General features: G+C 44.3%; 1 protein-coding gene across 3 annotated transcripts in view; it reads left to right on the forward strand.

Moving 5' to 3' along the window:
• The window catches only part of Nedd4 (neural precursor cell expressed, developmentally down-regulated 4), an 87,521-nt gene extending 69,183 nt beyond the window's left edge, over positions 1–18,338 (forward strand). For 2 of the 3 annotated variants that reach the window (NM_010890.4, NM_001357998.1), the window contains 12 exons: positions 1,079–1,144; positions 3,497–3,726; positions 5,154–5,275; positions 5,361–5,431; positions 7,527–7,622; positions 7,942–8,015; positions 8,655–8,715; positions 10,115–10,174; positions 11,140–11,247; positions 12,027–12,123; positions 14,894–14,966; positions 15,613–18,338. In NM_010890.4, the coding sequence (NP_035020.2) occupies positions 1,079–1,144; positions 3,497–3,726; positions 5,154–5,275; positions 5,361–5,431; positions 7,527–7,622; positions 7,942–8,015; positions 8,655–8,715; positions 10,115–10,174; positions 11,140–11,247; positions 12,027–12,123; positions 14,894–14,966; positions 15,613–15,715 (1,161 nt within the window). In that variant the 3' untranslated portion in view covers positions 15,716–18,338. The remainder of the gene's footprint in view (positions 1–1,078; positions 1,145–3,496; positions 3,727–5,153; positions 5,276–5,360; positions 5,432–7,526; positions 7,623–7,941; positions 8,016–8,654; positions 8,716–10,114; positions 10,175–11,139; positions 11,248–12,026; positions 12,124–14,893; positions 14,967–15,612) is intronic. The other variant, XM_011242672.3, reaches the window with a different exon arrangement.
• Positions 18,339–19,930: the final 1,592 nt, after the last annotated feature.

A 19,930-nucleotide genomic window follows, 5' to 3' on the forward strand; every position in this document is an offset into this window, starting at 1 on the left:
AAGATAGTGTGAAAGCCTTTTTACCCTGCTCCTCAGGCTTGGACAGCCAGAAGCAGTCAGGGCTGGGCGCTGTGGGGGCTGGGGCAGTAGACTGCCCAGTCCAGGCAGGCTAAAGTAACACACAAGGCATCAGGAGCCCGGCTGGGGCGGGGTGAGTGGCACCTCCCTTTCATCTCCAGGATCACACCTTGAACTAGATTTTTAGTCAAAGCCATTGCAAAATGCCTACTATTTAAGCCTTATTCATGTTTTGTATAAATATTTCAGTGTCCCATAATTATGCTGATCTTGAGTTAGGTTAATTTATAGGAAACTCTGCCATATAGCTACTTGTTTTTGTTTTTGTTTTTTGTTTTTCTGAAACAGGGTTTCTCTGTATAGCCCTGGCTGTCCTAGAACTCACTTTGTAGACCAGGCTGTCTCAAACTCAGAAATCCACCTGCCTCTGCCTCTGCCTCCCAAGTGCTGGGATTAAAGTTGTTCACCACCACTGCCCAGCCTACTTTTTTTTTTTCCTTCAGATTTTAATACACAAAATTAATCAAAATTGGATATACAGGTTTTTGGGTTTTGTTTTGTTTTTTTAGTATCTAGCATGTTAGTGTGTACTCTTTAAATGATAAGTAAGTAAGGGAACTCCTGGGAGTCCATGGGAAACAATGTATTTTTCAATGTTTCCTTTAACGGAGAAGGCATTTTTTTCAGAAGTAGCATGAGCTGCGAATAGTGGCACATTGTGTTAACAACATAAGTCAAGTACGTTGATTGCTGTGACTTCAAGGCTAGCCTGGTCTACATAGAGAATTCACAGATAGCCAGTGATACATAGAGACTCTCTTTACAAAAGGAAAGAAAAGCAGCCGCAGAGACTGCTGAATGCTATTTTACTTTTAAGAGAAATTTTTTAAAAATTAAGTTTTCTGTTTGCTTTTCTTCATATGAAACTTCAATTTCCAAGTAATTCTTTGTTGTTGTAAATACTCATTAAAATATCCAGGGGGAGAATATAATGTTGTTTGGAATAAAAACGACCTAAACTTCCTTCATTTTTTTTTTTTTCAAATGTTTTCAACTAAAGGCAGTGCCCTACTCCAGAGATTACAAGAGAAAGTACGAGTTCTTCAGAAGGAAGCTCAAGAAGCAGGTGGGTGACGTCATAACAGCTGCTCACAGAAAATGGTGGTGTGTGTGTGTGTGAGTGTGTGTGTGTGTGTGTGAGTGTGTGTGCGTGTGTGTGTGTGTGTGTTAAATTATTTTCAGAGACCCATTTATTCAGCCTGTATGAGTGTTCTTCCTCATGCATACCTGGTCTGGTGCTTGTGGAAGCAGGAGAGGGGGCTGGGTCTGCAGCTGCAGTTCCAGGATGGTTAAGCTGTCCTGCGGGCCTGAATCTGGGTCCTGTGCAAGAGTAGGGAGATCTCTGAGCCACTGAGCCACCTCTTCAGCTCCATGATTTTTAAAAGATTATTACTTTTAAAGGCTGGACATGGTGATGCATGCCATTAATCCCAGCACTCGGAAGGCAGAGGTCGGTGCCTCTCCATGAGCTCAGGAACAATCAAGGATGTGTAGTGACACCTTTCAAAAAACAAAACAAAAGGAACTACAAGTTTAATTGTGTGTGAGTGCTGTAGCTGCCAAGGTGTCATGTCCGCTGTCCCTATAGGTGGTTGTGAGCTGCTTGCCATGAACCCTGTGAGCTGAGCTCAGGTCCCTTACGTGAGCAGTGCGTGCTCTTACCTGCTGAGCCACCTCTCTAACCCTGGGATGCGTGTATTTCAGATAACTTATAAGTAGCATGCTTACATTCCTGTGTACTTTTCAGGAGTCTTTGTAATTTAGAAAAAGATCATGGGGGCTAGAGAGATGGCTCAGCAGTTAAGAGCACTGACTGCTCTTCCAGAGGTCCTGAGTTCAATTCCCAGCAACCACATGGTGGCTCACAACCATCTGTAATGGGATCTGATGCCCTCTTCTGGTTTGTCTGAAGACAGTGGCAATATACTCCTATACATTAAATAAATAAATAGGAAAGGAAAAAAGAAAAAGGTCATAACACAGTTGCTGTAGTCTCTCTCCTCCTGTTTTTGTTCTTTGTAACTTGGTGATCAGGAGATTTTCTTTCTTGGTGTTTTATGTTTGATTGTGTTCCAGGCTTCTGGACCCTTGACTACCTTAGGTGTTAATAGCCATCTATTCTCAGCTTTAAGCACAATACATGTCAACACAATTTAAAAGTTAACAGTGTGGCTGGAGAGATGGCTCAGACCACTGACTACTCTTCCAGAAGTCCTAAGTTCAATTCCCAGCAACCACCTGGTGGCTCACAACCATCTGTAATGAGATCTGGTGCCCTCTTCTGACATGCAGGCAGAGCACTGTATACAATAAATAAATAAATAAATAAATAAATAAATAAATAAATAAATCTTTTTTTAAAAAAAAGTTAGCTGTGAACACAGTGCAGATGTATGGTATTGTTACTCATTTCCTTATGCTTGGCAGATACGTTTGTTACTCTTTCCCATGACCAAACTTCATTATGTTTATTATTAAATGCCCATCATTTGGTATAACTAGCATTTTAAATGCCTTCCTCGTGGAATGGTCCCTTCCTCCTTTCCCTGCAGTTTAGGGGCGAGGCCACTAGGTGGCAGTACTAGTTGTGCTTTTTTGAGGGGTTCCAAGCTGGTGACTTCCAGGGATTCAAAATGGTGGGTTAGATACCAGAGTTTTTCATTTACAAATTTAACAAAATGAAACACTACTTTTTTATTTTTAGTGTACATATTATATTCCCCAATAAAATTTTTACATAGAAAAGGCCTTTTAAATTCTTCAGAACTTTTTCCTTAAACAATAACTTTGTGTATAAATTTCTATTTTTAGGCATTGTGATTTTAAAGCATTTGATGAGGGATATGGGTAGATTGACCTCTTCAGTTCGAGGCCTGCCTGGTCTTCATAGAGTTCCAGGACAAGGGTTTCACAGAGAGACTCGATCTCAAGTTAAAAAAAAAAAAAAACCACAAGCTTTTTAAAATAAGGGAGCTTGGGCCTGGTTGTGCACACCTTTAATCCCAGCACTCAGGAGGCAGAGGCAGGCGGATTTCTGAGTTCGAAGCCAGCCTGGTCTACAAAGTGAGTTCCAGGACAGTCAGGGCTATACAGAGAAACCCTGTCTCAAAAAAAAAAAAAAAAAAAAAGAAATCATACCACTTCCACACTGGATATGGGGATGCATAACAATAAGTCCAGACTGGGTGGGTTGGGAGTGGGCTTTGAGGGTTTCTAGGCTACCCGGAGCAAGTGAATGGCAATCCTGGATGACAAAAATGGACCCTGTTTCTTAAAGCAGGGTGGGGAAAGAAAGTTCAGTACACCTAAGTGGGGTTGTCCTGGTGGCCTTACTTAAAGGGAAAGGGTATCGGTGCCTGGTGAAGTGTGGGAAACACACTGGGCTATTTTAAACATGTCTCTCTCCCTGGCTCTGCAGACTGACATTCCAAACAAATTTGAAATGAAGCTTCGCCGCGCAAACATTCTGGAGGATTCTTACCGGAGGATTATGGGTGTGAAGAGAGCTGACTTGCTCAAGGCCAGACTCTGGATTGAGTTTGATGGTGAAAAGGGCCTTGACTATGGAGGGGTTGCCAGAGAGTGGTTCTTCCTCATCTCGAAGGAAATGTTCAACCCTTACTACGGCCTGTTTGAATATTCTGCTACGTAAGTTCCTGCTGCCTCAGCCTCCTCATTTGCTAAGACTCAGCCACACGTCCTTACACTGTTCATAAATACTTTAAATGGCTGTGCACTAAATTATAGTCTCCAAAACTAGGTTACATGTTAGAAAGCATGGGCTACGTGATCGGGGCCACAAGGAGATATTTCAGAAATAGCTTTTTAAAGATTGTTTTATAGGACCTGAAAATTGTATATAATGTACATAGAAATTACCATTTTAACCTTGTGTGTGTGTTGTGGATTGCACGTGGTAGGCAGGCCGTCCTCCACAGAATGCCCACCTCACAGACCTCTGTAAGCACACACTTGGCTGGCGTTTCAAGTGCTTCCTGTATTGTTGATCTCTGTACCTTTCCCATCCTCCTGAATAATTCTACATTCATTAAACACTTTTCCCACCATATACAGGCAGCCACCAGTCTGCTATTCTCTGTGCCTCTGACTACATCCATACATTAGATGCATGGGACCATACAGCACTGGGCTGAAGTGTATGGATTATGTCACTTAACATATGTCAAGTGACATTTCCTTGGAAAACATGAACAAACCTCTCTTACCAAAGATAGGGTACCAAGAACAGACCAACCTTTTATTCTTACCAAAGCCCAACATGGAAAACCAATGGGCTAACTTGAAGAACTTTTGAGACATGTGGGTGAGGGACTCTTCTGGCATCAGGCATGACTCTTGGGCAGCAGAGAAGCCCTTCCTAGCATGGGTGAGGCCCTACAAAGGCTGTGTCCCTGGAGCTCCCTGCATGACCACAGGAGCTCTGTTGGTCAGAGTCTCTTCTCCCCTGCTGCTGCTTTACCTCACCCAGGGGAGTGGCTTTGTAGATCTTTTACGTTTTCATAACTTCCTGGATCTTTGTTTTTAGTTTCATTTAATGTGAATAGTTTTTCACCTGCATGTATGCCTGTGCACCATACGCATGTAGTACCCTCAGAGGCCACAAGGGGGCAACGGAACTGATGTTCCAGATGGTTGTTAGTTGCCATGTGGGTGCTGGAAATTCAACTGCAGGTAGGTCTTCTACAACAGCAGCAGGTGCTCTTCCTGGGTCTTGTGAGCCTCTGTGTCTTTCCAGGGGCAGTATTTGAATTCAATTCAGAGAAATTGTCCAACAACCTGTCTTTAAAGTCTAGCCATGGTATTCCAAGCAGAAAGGTTTTTTTCTTTATCCTTTGTATATACAAATAAAATAGTTTTTAATCTATCTGTTTACGTGTCCTTTGGGACTATTTCCATCTTTGGACAGAAGTGACTATTTAAGACCATTATCAGATCCAGTGATTTTAGCACAGGAAAATAACAAAAGGGGAGATTTTCATAATCGTTTATTTACATAAATTATTTTGTTCTATGAACTATTGAGAGGGTCACATGAGTCTGGTTTGTCTTTCCAGGGATAATTACACCCTACAGATAAATCCTAACTCGGGCTTGTGTAATGAAGATCACCTCTCATACTTCAAGTTCATTGGCCGTGTGGCTGGGATGGCAGTTTATCATGGCAAGCTGTTGGATGGTTAGCATCATGTTGCAATCTTTATGTGTTTATTGTTGTTGTTTTTGATTTTAAAAAATCTTAAAAATACTTTATTTCTTACAAGGGTTTTTCATCCGTCCGTTTTACAAGATGATGCTTCAGAAACTGATAACACTGCACGACATGGAGTCCGTGGTAGGTCTCTTATGCGTTAGAATACGGAGGGTTCAGTGGGCAGATGATTTCTTGCAGAATTGGCTTAATGGTGGTGGCACCTGCTTAGTGAGTGCTGTACCTCTAAGTGGCATACATAACCCAGATAATTTATATTAAAAACAGAAATTCATAAATTTTAATGTGTTAAAATATAGATAGGGGCTAAGGAGATGGGCCAGTGGGTAGGAGCATTTGCTGGGCACCAAAAAAAGCACAGGGGCCGGAGTTTACATCCTTTCACCACAGAAAAAGTTGGTTGTGTCTGCTTGAGTGTCTGAAACCTCAGCACTGTTGGGGATGGAAGCTGGAGGATTTCTGGGCTTTGCTACCTACCCATGAGCTCAGTTTCAGGGTCAGCGAGAAGCCCCATCTCAGTGAGACAACACAGAGGGTGACTGAGCAGGGCCCGTGTGCCCAGTGGGTGCATGCGCCCACTACACACATATGCAGGCACAGTCATCTGCATACAGAAATATGCAGATGAACATTTCCCCTCATAGAATACATTGAAGGGACTTCGCAGTGAGTACTTGCATCTCTACTGTCTACTGCACTGACTTCATTCTTGCGCCTCTGTCCATCAGTCCATCTGTTTCTCAGGCACTGTAACTATTAATCACATCTTCTGCTGCAACCTTTTAAATTTACATAGCTTGTTTGTGTATGCATGTAGGCACCACATAAAGAGGGAGCCAGTTCCATTGTGTAGATTCCAGGATTGATTCTGCTCATTAAGTGGCACCTGCCTTTAACCACTGAGCCCTCTCCGTACACATTTTAATTAGATTTATTAAATTTACATGTAATTATTTTTATTACATTTGTTTAGTGGGGAAGGGAGTGTTGCTTATAAGTGGCACACCCGTGAACGTCAACAGACACTTGGCCGTAGTTGCTTCTCTCCTTCTGTCCTGTGGGTCTCAGTGATGAACTCAGACTACCATGCTCCGTGACAGTTGCCTTTACCCACTGAGGAGTCTTGCAAGACCTGCTAGGTTCTTTATGCCACATAGTAGTTAGATAATCTTTTGCATCACGTTTTGCGATATAGTTACTTACAATGAATGGCAAATGTTTAAAGCCGTCACTACAAAGGCAGAGTGTTGGGGCAGGGTTCCTGTAAGCGAACAGAAGCCCAAGGACCAAGTCCTGTGTGTGGCTCTGTGCAGTGTAGATACACATGGTCAGTTACAAACACTATGATTTTTATGTTATGTGTATGAGTGTGTGTATGTGCACCATATACACGCCTGGTGCGCTTAGAGGCCAGAAAGAGATGCTGTGTCCCCTTAAGCTGGAGCAGCAGATGGTTGTGAGCTGTGATGTGGCCGCTTGGAATTAAACCTTGTTCTTCTGCAAAAGCAACCAGAGCTTTTACCCGCTGAGCGGCTAGCTCTCTAGGCCCCGATTGATTCTTGTGCTTTTTCTTGTTACTTGAGACCGTGTCTTACGGAGAACAGACTGGCCTCAACACACTATGTAGCCAGCGATGACTTCTGACCCTCCTGCCTCCTCTTATGGGTGCTGTGGTTACAGCTACACCACCACACCTGGTTCGTGCTTTTCTAGGAATCAACCCCAGGGCTTTACACAGGCTAGTAAGTGCTCCACCAGTTTAGTGAGCCGCATCCCCAGCAGGAGTCTTTGGATATTGTAAGAGCACAGGGCTATTATTTGGGTTGGTTAAAAGATAACATACTTAATTTGAAACTTTTGAGTACCGGGCAGCAGTGAACTCTGACATTCCACATGGACTCATCTCACAGTCCTGGTGCTGGGAGCTGAGGTGTGTGCCCTGCGCCCGGCATTTCCTCGGTTATGGTGGAGATGCAGACTCAGACCCTCATACTTGTGAGGCGCACGCTCTGCTGCCTGAGCGTCTCCCAGCCCGTCAGTGTACTTGTCGTGCCTGTTGAGGTATCTTTCTGTATACAGATTTTTTAAGTGAGTTTTTCCTTAGGGCTGTAGCTCAGTGGTAAAGCACATGCCTAGAATATACAATTCTAGGCTGAGTTCAATTCCTAGCACTGCAAAATTAATTGATTAATTAATTGGAGTGTAATTTTCCTTCTAGGATAGTGAATATTACAGTTCTCTGCGATGGATTCTTGAAAATGACCCGACGGAGCTGGACCTGAGATTTATCATAGATGAAGAACTTTTTGGACAGGTCTGTGGACTTTCAGATACTAAACATCCTTTGCAAAACCAATCCTGTCACCTAATTATAGGCGTCAGTACACCCTTGAGACACTTTTGGGCTCAGCTTATACATTCATTCTCTGGAAGCAAAAGCTGTCTCTCAGCCAGCATTTGTATCTGTGCTGACACATGACCACTTCTGTGTTTGTCTGAGTAGAACTTATGTTTAAGGTTTCTTAGCTTTTCACTTTTGAGTGGATTTAATTTAAAACACCAGGCTTCTGGTGTAATTCATGTGCGCTTTTCTCCCATTTCCCTTACAAAAACCACATTCATGTTTACTTTAGACACATCAGCACGAACTGAAAACCGGAGGATCAGAGATTGTTGTCACCAATAAGAACAAAAAGGAGTATATCTAGTGAGTACTTAATTTCTAAATATTTTCTAGAAATAATCCCATGCTGCTTTTTTCTGTTCCTTCTCCTCCTCTTTTCTTCTTTGAGAAGATTTTTCCTTTCCTTGTTCTTTCTTCCCCCGTGCCAGAATCTCAGTTCTCTTAGGACAAGCACACCCTAGTTCTCCCCGATTCTGCTCAGCTTTTGCCTTGGGCCCAGCTCCAGTCTCTCTGTTTCTTTTTTTTTTTGGTTTTTCGATACAGGGTTTCTCTGTATAGTCTTGGCTGTCCTGGAACTCACTTTGTATACCAGGCTGGCCTCAAACTCAGAAATCCGCCTGCCTCTGCCTCCCGAGTGCTGGGATTAAAGGCATGCGCCACCATGCCCGGCTGTCTGTTTCTTTTTTGTTGTTGTTTTTTTCAAGACAGGGTTTCTCTGTGTAGCCCTGGCTGTCCTGGAAATCACTTTGTATACCAGGCTGGCCTTGAACTCAGAAATCTGCCTGCCTCTGCCTCCCAAGTGCTGGGATTAAAGGCGTGCACCACCATGCCCGGCCAGTCTGTCTGTTTCTAAGTGGTATAAACATGTCCTAAAATTGTTTCTTGGTTTGTATTGGGGGGGAAATGGAAAGAAATGTTTTGTTTTGTTTTTCCTCCTTTTAGCCTTGTAATACAATGGCGATTTGTGAACCGTATCCAGAAGCAAATGGCAGCTTTTAAAGAGGTAGGTACACAGCACTCTTGCTCACCATACCCAGACTTCCAAGACCCACACATCTGAGAGGGTAAGATGTGGTGGGCTCTGTAAAGTCTTTCTCAATATGTTTCTAGTTTGATTTTATGTTTTTAAAATAATATACATATGCACTCATGGAGATCAGTAAAGAACCCCCTGGAGTGTACAAGTTGGGTCCCAATTCTTTCTTCTAGTCCCATGCTCCCAGAAATAAGACTCAGACCCAAGTCTTACAAGTACCCTGGCCATATAGCTAGGTTCTTCTCTGACTAGGATCATAACTTATAGATAACACATTTATTTCAATCTTTATTCTGCCATGTAGCTGGTTACCTCTGCTCAGGTGCTATATGTCAGTCTCACTATATATTCCTGGGCAAATCTTCCTGCTCTGACTGTCTTCAAGAATTCTTAGAATCTTAGTGGGAAGTGGTTAGGGAGGCTCAAAGCGGGATTAAGCTGGGGACTAGAGGAACTCAGAGAAAAAGCCATGAGCAAGCAGCTGTGCCAGTGAGAACGAGAGTCTTCAGTCCTCCAAGTGGGGGAAAGTAAGGTGCAGAGGTGCTATGGTTGGGGGCGGAGGCCGGATGAATGCAAGTCCAAGGGCAGCCTGGGATACATAGTATGACCCTGTCAAAAAGGGAGTAGGGAGAGAGATTGTAGTATTAAGAGCAGGCTGGGAGGGCTCAGTGGGTTTAAGGTGTGTGCTGCCAAACTTGAGGACATGGCTTTGAACCCTGGGCACATATAATCACTTAGTGGAAGGAGAAAGCTAACTCCTGCAAGCTGTCATCCGACTGCCACACACGTGCTGTGGAACATGTGTACCCATACATTTACACAGACATACAGGCACAAACGTGATGTTTTAGACAAAAATCAAATAGAATAGAAATACAAAGTGTTTACCAGACCGTTACAGTGCTGACCTTGGCTGTGTCTGCAGCAGGGCAGGTGGCAGTGTGGTGGAGGGGCAGTTGGCGTACAAATGACTGAATTTAGCTTTGCACACTCTGTGTACTTGTCTGTGAAAGGAAGAAGTGAGAGGTGACTTTGTGCAGGCTTCAGTGGGTGAAGGAGAGGAGCAGGGAGCTGAGGACACTGCAGAAGCCTCTGAGGCCTTGCTGAGGGGTCTTCCCTCCTGCAGTGGGCGTGGCCAGGGTGGGGGGAGGAATTTTGTCTGACTCAGTCTCCTCAGTACTGTGAACAAGGGAGGGAGAGGGACAAAGGAGGCTGTTACCAGCCACTTTAAGAAATAAAGAACAGCCATATTGAAATGCAGTGTGTAGCGGCAAAGTCTGTAGAAGTGAACGCGCTCCCCTTTACCAGACGCTGGAGCATAGCTGTGCCTGCTCACTAGCTTCCGACGCGTTTCCTTTCCTTCTAGGGATTTTTTGAACTGATACCACAGGATCTCATCAAGATATTTGATGAAAATGAGCTAGAGGTAAGAACTATTTCTGCATGTGCTTGGGAATGTAGTTAATGAGCGCTGCAGGCCATGAGTTCAGTCCTTAGCACCACTGGTGTGGGGTAGAGGGGATGGCCATTTGTGGAAGGGATGAGGGAGGGGCTTCCTTAGCGTGTGAAGCCCTGGGCCCCGTCCTCAGACACCGTAGAACGGGTGTGGTGGTGCACACCTGTTACCCAGCTCTTTGGAGGTGGAAGCAAGAAGACCAATAGTTCTTGTCATCCAGAGCTACACTGTTTGAAGCTAACCTGGGCTACAGGGACCCTGTCTTTAAAAAGAGAACTGGAGGGCTGACAAGATGGCTCAGTGGGAAAAGTAGACCGCCAAGCCTGACAGCCTGAATTTGGCTCCTGGAGTGGACATGGACCCCCAATGAGTTGTCCTCTAACTTTCTCACTCAGAACATGACATACACATGCTGATGTTGCCATACATACATACATACATACATACATACAGTTTGATAGATAGATAGATAGATAGATAGATAGATAGATAGATAGATAGATAGATAGATAGATAAGGAAAGAGAAATGCTCTATGGTTTTGTTTTTTTTAAGATATATTTTATGTATATGAGTGCACTGTTGCTGTCTTCAGACACAGCAGAAGAGGGCATCAGATTCCATTAGAGATGGTTGTGAGCCATCATGAGATTGCTGAGAATTGAACTCAGGACCTCTGGAAGAGCAATCAGTGCTCTTAACAGCTGAGCCATCTCTCTAGCCCTAAATGCTCTATGTTAAAACAGCTTTGGCTGGATGTCCCAGCACTGAGGGACAGAGGCAGTGAACCGCTGTGAGTTTGAGGCCAGCCTGATCTATATAATGAGTTCCAGAGGTACATAATAAGACCCTGTCTCGGGAAGGAGAAAACAGCAGAGCTTCGCCCTGGTTTTCCTGCTTACCATTCTGACTGCCGATCCGTGTATCTGTCTGCAGCTTCTCATGTGTGGTCTGGGAGATGTGGATGTGAACGACTGGCGGGAACACACAAAATACAAAAATGGCTACAGCATGAACCACCAGGTCATCCACTGGTTCTGGAAGGTAATCTAAGACATGTACTCAGTCGTGCTATGCCTCTGAGTGTGAGTCCACCCTTGCCAATAGCCATGGGTAAGCAGGGAGAGCATTCAGGGTGCACTGAGATGGGCACATTAGCTTTCACCAATGTGGGAACACTCTTAGAATGTGAGGTAACCGGCAACATGGCTCCTCTAAATGCTTACAGCTATGCCTTTCAGTAATACCAATATATGCAACTGTCAAAGGTTTTTGTTTTGGGGGAGGGAGGGAGGGAGAGAGAGAAGAGAGAGAATGCTTGCATGGATTTGTGTCAATGCGTGCAATAGTTGTAGAAGCCAAGAGGGAGCAAGGTTCCACTGGAAGCACAGTTACAGACGGTTGTGAGCCAACTGTAGATGCTGGGGACTGAATCCAGGCCATGCAAGAGCATTCTTAACTGCTGAGCCATCTCTCCATTGCTGAGAGAAAAGTCTTAGAAATAGGATTTGTTTGTCTTTGTTTTTTTGAGAACAAGAACAAACTTTAGTGATTATTCTCTAAATGCTAATCACTTTTTGAGTTCTCTGTACAAGACTACACAGAGAAACCTTGTCTCGAACAAAATCAAAATAAAAAAAAAAAAAGAGTTCTCTGTATAGCTTTGACTATCCTGTATCCTCTGTAGACCATGCTGGCTTTGAACTCAGAGATCCACATGCCGCCACCACTGCCTCCAGGGGCTCTAATGGCTTTCCCAGGGCAGTTTGTTATTTTCAGTACTCTTGTCACTCTTGTCTAGCAGAAGTCTTTCTCTTTTTCAGGCTGTTTGGATGATGGATTCGGAAAAAAGAATACGCTTACTTCAGTTTGTCACTGGCACATCCCGTGTGCCGATGAATGGGTTTGCTGAACTCTATGGTAAGGGTCCTGTGCAGAGCTCTCAGAAGTATGCACACACCGACTGTCATTGTCATAGCTCAGGCGTCTTCAGGCTTCCACTTTAGTTTAATTTTTAAACAACTAAGTTATAGGCTTGGGAGACAACATGATGGTAAAGTGCCAACCTAGACTACCTGGCAAACTGCAGGTAGGTAAGAGGCTCTGTCCCAAAAAGAGAAGTGGAGGTGCTGCTACCTTCTCATTGGACAGTGACAGAAACTGGCACATGGTTGAGTTACTTTCCGTCTTGGGCATTAAGCTGCGTTCTCTGTGCTGTGGTCCTAGAAACCCAGCACCTCCAGCCCAGCTCTGCCTTTCCAAGCTTCCTCACGCTGCAGCCCTCTGAGGCTCCTCCTGTCATGCTCACTCTTTTGTTGCTACTTCATAATTGTAATTTTGCTACTATCATGAGTCATAATATAAATGCCTATGTTTTCTAGTTGTCTTAGGTGACCTCTATAATGGGGTCATTCAGTCCCCTCCAGGGTGAAAACCCACAGGTTGAGAACCACTACTCTCACTGCTGGGTGGAGAGAGCAGGGAAATAGCGTTAGCTGACATCTATGCAGTGAGTGTAGAGAATACACCTTAGAGGATTCGCAGACTACACTAAAGAAAGGTAAATTCTCCTCTTACCCAAGGATTCACCTTCCGCTACTTCAACTACCACAGTCATTCAGTCCAGAAATATTAAAGGCATTTTAATAAACAGCAGAGAGCATACTTACATGCCTACATGTGAGATGTGCATGCAAAGACCAGGTTCATCACTATTCACTATTTTAGGCGTCCACAGGGGACTTGAAACATTCTCTCCACAGGTTAGGAAGAACTCAACAATATCTTAGGAACTTGTATGTAAAAAATAAAGTTAAATTAAAAGTAAGTTTTTCCAAGCTTTGTTGATAGACAATCTTTTTTGTGGTTTGGTGTGAGCTGTGGAGTATAGAGACTCTCCGAAGGGTCTTTATTCTTTTTTCTTTTTTGGGGGCGGGGGTAGTTTGGGTTTTTGGTTTTTGGAGACAGAGTTTCTCTGTGTAGCGCTGGCTGTCCTGAATCTCACCTCACTCTGTAGACCAGTCTGTCCTGGAACTCAGAAATCCGCCTGCCTCTGCTTCCCAAGTGCTGGGATTAAAGGCGTGCACCACCACTGCCCAGCAGGGTTTTTATTCTTGTGGAAGATGGTGGGACCCCAGATAAGATCACACATAGCTCCCCCTCTACTTTATTTTATTTTATTTTATTTTATTTTATGTTATGTTATGTGTAATGGTGTTTGTGCACCGTGTGCTTGCCTGTGGAGGCCAGAAGAGCATGTCAGATCCCCTAGTGCTACAGGGAGGTCGTGAGCCACCCAGTGTGGCTGCTAGGAGCCTAACTCCTGTCCCCTGCAAGTGTGGGCTCTAAACAGCTGAGCTCTCTCCAGCCCTGGTACTGAAAGTCGTAGCTGTGATCTGATCATGAAGGACAAATATAGAAATTATGCCTCTGAGAAACCCTCTGGCAGCCATGCATGCACATTTGGAAGTGATTATGGGATTTAAGGAGAAGAGTGGAAAGAAAGTCTCAGATCAGGTTGTGAGCTTGGTTATCTGGCGCTTGGGGTGTTGAGGATTGGAGAGAGCTAAGTGGAATCTCTGAAAGAAAAAGGCGGTTTCTAAAATGTCCGTAATGAGAAAAACTGTAGACTGTGTAACAGGGTCACATGCACATAAGATGCTCTAAACTCGCATTCTCAACCTGTGGACCGCGACCCTAGGAGGCTCACATACTGGATATATGCATTACAGTGTAAACCACTAGCAAAATTACAGTTACGAAGTATCAGTGAAATAATTGTATGGTTGGGGGTCAGCACAGCATGGCAGGCTGTGAAAGGAGGGGGGAAGCTGCCCAGAAGGACTCGGGAATCCCAGGACTTGGGAATCTGAAGTACACAGGTTGACAGTACTTTGAGGCCAGCCTCAGCTATATTGTGAGTTCCAGCACAGCCTGGACTAAGAGTAAAACCCAGTCTTGAACATCAGACAACCAAGCCTTGCCGCCAAGCTTGACGGCCTTAGTTAAATCCCCAGGGCCCACAAGTGGAGAGAGAACTCCCACAGCTTGTTGCCTGACCTCCACACATGGACACTAAGGTACAGAGGAAATAATAGTGAATAAGTATAATTTAAATGTTTTAAAAGCTAAAAGCTTTTACTGTGGTTCCGTAGTGCTTTCATGGCATGTAGGAGGCCCTAAATTCAACATTGAAAAACAAATCAAACAAAAGAAAACCCCACAGAAACCACACAAAACCCTTCCCAGGGTTACCTCATGAGCTAAGATTGTCATGACTTTCACATCCTTCAGCTGTGTTTTATTCTGTTATTTTCAGTTTTTACAGTGACATTACATAATCAGGGAAAAATTAAAACTGGTCCAATGGGAATCTAAAGCAGAAAGGAAGTCCGTCCTCCCTCCCTGTACCAGTGAAGAAAGTCCTAATTCAAGATGCAACTGGGTCAGTCTAGGAAAAAGCCGAGTGTCTCAGGTGTGCCACGGTGGGCAGAAAGGGCTCAGCGCCCTCAGGTGAAGGGACAGACTGTGCTGGACGACTCAGCAGTGACTCCTCACACTGGGGAGGCTTCTCTGTCTCTTCTGAGTCGTTTTCTGTGTGTGCGAGTTATATATGGAGAAGTATGTTTTGAAATGTCTACGGACTTGTGGGTAAAGCAAATTAAACCACAGAAACTCATCTTCCCCACAGGCTCGAATGGACCACAATCCTTCACAGTGGAACAATGGGGCACCCCTGATAAGCTGCCAAGAGCACACACCTGGTGAGTAGCTGTTTTACCCTAGACAGGGCATAGTTTCTCCCTGCTGGTGTAGGGGCAGCCCCAGCTGTGCCCTCTTGTAATAGGTGTGTGGCAGCCTTAGAAGACAGGAAGGACAGAAACTCGGATCCAGAAACCCATCCTGCTTGGGCTCAAAATTCAGGCAGCTAAAGATAGAGATGCTCTGGGCTGGAGGGTTTGCTCAGCAGTTAAAAGCACTGACTGTTCCTGTGTTCAGTTCCCAGCAACCACATGGTTACTCACAACCATCTGTAATGGAATCCAATATTCTCTTCTGGTGTGTCTGAAGACAGCTATACTCATACATAAAATAAATAAATCTTAAAAAAAATTAGGCCCAACTAAACTGTTGGCCATATATATATCCCTGTTCCATGAGTAATGTGGTCTTTTCCCCAGAGTGCCAGAATATTCTATCTTGATGGCTAACATAGTCAAGGAACGCAGTTATCTGGAGAGGGATGTAAGGACGAGACTGCACCAGAGGTCGGGAGACTTCCCTGGCTGTTGTGACCTCTAATAGCAATGATGGAACATGCTCTTGACCAAGTAGCAGTGGGACTATGGTTACCATGGTGACATTTCCTCCCTCTCTGTCACTCTAACCAGATCCTCTCAATCTTTTCAGCTTCAATCGCCTGGACCTGCCACCCTACGAATCCTTTGACGAACTCTGGGATAAACTTCAGATGGCAATTGAGAACACACAGGGCTTTGATGGCGTTGATTAGATTACAAAAAAAAACAAGCTGTGGTGTCTTGTACACCATAGTTTCTAAGCAAAAGCAAAAACAAAATCACATTTTAACATTTTCCAGATAGTTTCTAAAAGATGGTCACTGGCTCTTCCCACCGAGACCAGAGGACAGTTTATCCATGATTTAGCCACCACCATGCTGACCTGTTCACTTGTCCAGTTACTTTGTCCAGTTGTTGGGGTTCATGTGTACGGCAGGATGTGAGTCCTGTACGCCTGAGTTCTGACCCTATCTCATCTTGCTAGGCACATCCTTCTGAAACTACTGAGATTCCAACTGTGAAATATCTGTAATGAGTAGCTGGTGGGAAAAATTTGATGCTTTTTAAAGATGAAATTTGGACAAAGAAAGTCTTTAATGATTAGTATACTGCGACATACTTAGTACCACATGTCGCTACTTATTCTGTAGACCTGCCTAGTGTACCTTATCGCCTAGAACCTTGAAGCCGCTTTGGAAGATGTATCACACGTGTTTTTAGTCACTTAAGTCACTAGTGTTTAAAAAAAAAATGTACTCTTCACTTGGGAAGTATTTCACGTTTGTTAGCATGCAGCTTGAGCCTTACAGGCGATTCTGGAGACAAGTGGAGCAAGCTTTTATTGCAGTGTGTAGTGAGTCTTAGGCCTCCTTTTTGCCTGTGCATCCTAAGGCTAGAGTCATTATGTGTTAGTGCGTTAGAATTCCTTCAAACACGAAACAAGCTCCACAACGCAGTGTTTCTAAGCATGCCGTGAAGAACCGAGTTCCATGTATGACTTGCCCTTACCAGCCACTCTTCACGCTTGCAGTCACGTAGTACATACGTGTTTACGGAGTTCATTATGTTTACAGATTAAGCGAATTTCTGTAGTTGCATTTTTATATTTTTAGTATCACGTTAGTATAAAAATTTGTTTAAAATAACCAAAGAGTAGTTCAATGCATAATTTGTATGAATTTGTTACCAAGTTTCTTATGCTTTCTAAAAAAATACTGTTTCCTATGAAAATTATGTTTAATCAAAAGTCAAGAACCCTTGGGGCAAAATGCTACAGGTGGAGTCCCACCATAGTCACCTTTGAGGCACAGGAAGAGGTTCCATGCATGAATCTGCACACATGAGCAGTGCTGGCTGCTGTGCACCGGGCCCTTGGGATGAAGCCATCAGCACTGACATCCAGCCCCGTCTTCATCCTCAGGCTTAGAAACAAGTGGGATGGTGACTTTACAGTCAGTGGGAAGTAAGAGCCCGCAGAATAACAAAGGCAGAAGGACAGGAAAGCGAGGTCCGAGTCCGACTGCGAGGTCATATCTGCCAAGGCTCCTTCTAGTCAGCTTACACTGGTGATTATACGGAAAATGCTCTTAGATATGAGAAAAGCAATGTGGCATGTAATGAGTTAGTGTAAGCTTGTGTTATAAACTTTCCGAATGCTTATAAGTAGCCTGTGGGAGCTGTAAGAAATACTTGGGGCCATTGATTTAAGCTTGTTGGCTCTAACATGACTAATACCTGTCAGCCCATGGTAGGGATTTCAGTGACAGTAGTGGAAACGCTTTCCACAGACCACACCACTATGTTGATCGGTGAAAGACACCCCCAGGCCAGTGCATGCTTCCAGAGTGTCCTGATCAGTCAGCCAGGCATGGCCACCGTCCAGTGTTGATTTTTATCATTAGCCAGCTGAGCCTGCAGCACGGGGCTCATTTCCCCGTCTGGCAGATGTGGATAGCTGGGCCCACTCATTCTGTCTCTCAAGGCTATGGTAAGTTCTTAAAGGGGTACTTTTCTGCAAGCCACCAGAGTCTGAGTCAGCTGTCCCCTCCCAGTAAGCATGTTCACCTAAAGTGATTTAGCCTAGGCGAGGAGGATCCCTACTACGTGCTGGATTATGTGTGTGTTCATGTAAGGATTTCAGCGTCAAAAGTTCACTTCCTCCATAGTGGCAAAATAACACTAATATGGGCTGGTGTGTTATCTGGAGTGCCCCCATTGTGTGGAACTAAGGGTGAAAACAGAACTGTACACGGTTGTTCAGTGTCGTCCCCAGAACTCATCCCCAGCAGGGCTTAGAAAACACGAGCTTCCTTCCTCCTTCACACTCATTTTCCTTTGGATGATTCAGTGACATCACAGAACCTGGTGTCCCCCTCCCTACCCCAGGTGTGTAGTAATGGTCCGAAGGGACCCTGGCTGGAACACCACAGCCCCCCATGCTAGTGCATGAAAACATCTCGTTCATATTCTACCACTGGGGCATTGTGGAGTCACATTCACGAAACACGAAGACCTTGTACTTCTCTAGAAAAGTGTTTTAGCCTACTTTTTCTCTAATCCCCACCCCAACAAATGAAACACAAAATTGCATTACAAAAGCAAACCCAAATGGTATTTGTTTTCGATTTTATTTATACCGCTCGAGTTATTCCTTATACGTATCAAGTTAAACTCAATTGGTTTTAATGATAAGCTATTTGACATTGTTTTTAAATTTTTTCTTATATGGTAAATGTATATCCAGATTAAGGTATCGAAATTTATTGCATAAACTATAAAATCATTTTCAAAATCTCAATTCCACAAATAAAGTTCTATTCTGATTTTAAAAACAAAGCTGTGGCTCCGTTACCTAAAAATGTTTGAGAGTCTCAAGACGGCTTGGTGACTGTGTGAGTGCCCTCCATGATTACCTGACAGACAGCCGCACTCTGGCCTCTAGGCTGGCAAGCATAGAAGGTGCTTTAGCTTAGGACTCCCTATTGGTTTTGGGTTACACAGTTCTCCCTGTAATAATGCCTAGTTCCTACATGTACTATGCACACACCCCTCTCCAGACAGTGTACCAGGAACTATAGAGCCCCTGGAATCCTCCCATGCACTCACTGGGCTACATAAAAGTGTGAGGTGGGAAAAGTGAATATATTACCTAGTCTGTCAACCGAAATAGGGGGTCACCTGAGCTGCAGCTCCTCCTTCCTTTAGACCTCTGTAGCCTGGGTCCTTGAGTGTTCTCACTCACGTAGCCTCCTGTTCCTGTTGGTACTGTCTCTGCTCAAAAAAAAAAAAAAAAAAATCCAAAACTTTAAAAAGCCAGCCCCTAGGACAGAGAGTTGGAGAGCTTGATCTAGCCTAGCTGGGCCAGTGTTGGAGAACTCACACTGGTGGTCCTGGTGCAAGTGAGCTGGCAAGCAGAACATCTCAGCTACTGCCCAAGCCCAAGGCTCTGTGTTGGCCTTTCCCATCTGTGAACTGCTGTAGTACATGAAGGAGCCTGTCCTGAAGATCCAAAGCTATAGCATCTCCAGGACACAGGGCAACAGTAGGATATCCAAGAGAAGTCCTGGTGAGGCTCCGGTATTGATAGTGTAGCAGAAGCCAGAGGCCCTAAACCAGACCAATGACTCAATTAACATTTGCAATTGAAGACGTATGGACAGAGGGATATACTGTGGCACACACTGACAGACTGCAGCTTCCATGATGATATGGGGTGGGGGGGCGGCGGGTGGCAGGAGAGCTGGGACGCTTTGAGATTAATCCCTACCCTCTGCATCAAATGCGGCTGAGGCGTGTTACAGGTTTGCCGTTAAGAGTGTTCATGCACATAATGTTTTCCTACTAGGAATTGCAAACTTAAAACATTTTTCGACCTTTACCATATTTTGTCAGAATTCAGGGGAGTCAGTCCCTCCATTTCTCTGACCTTGGGTTTTCCTTTTGAATGACTGGGCAGGGGAGCTGAATGGGTGAGCGACTGCTTTCAGGAATGAAATAAAGATTGTTAGTGGGAAGCAAATAAAACACAGTTAAGTCGAAAAGAAGGGCGGTGGGCGGATAAGAAAGAAGAGATGAGTAGGGATGGGGAGCATGGTGTGAAATTCACAACCTATCAATAAAACATTTTTAAAATTTTATCAGGCCTCACTCGACCACCCTCTACCCATGACCAGTGCTCAGTGCTTGCATTTCTAGGAGGACTCACTTTCCCACTTTTTCCATCCCTTTTTTGGGCTCAGTGACTGCAGCATTGGTATCCACTGTGACCAGTCGCTTTATATTAACCATCATTTATTTTTGCACGAATTTGGGCAGCTTACAGATGGAAAAGGCTTTGCATGCATCTTTTTTTTAATTTTTATTTATACATCTGTGTGTGTGTGTGTGTGTGTGTGTGTGTGTGTGTCTGTCTGTCTGTCTTTGGAGGC

The sequence above is a fragment of the Mus musculus genome, chromosome 9 (assembly GCF_000001635.26).
Source record: "Mus musculus strain C57BL/6J chromosome 9, GRCm38.p6 C57BL/6J".
In the NCBI taxonomy this organism is placed as follows: domain Eukaryota; kingdom Metazoa; phylum Chordata; class Mammalia; order Rodentia; family Muridae; genus Mus; species Mus musculus.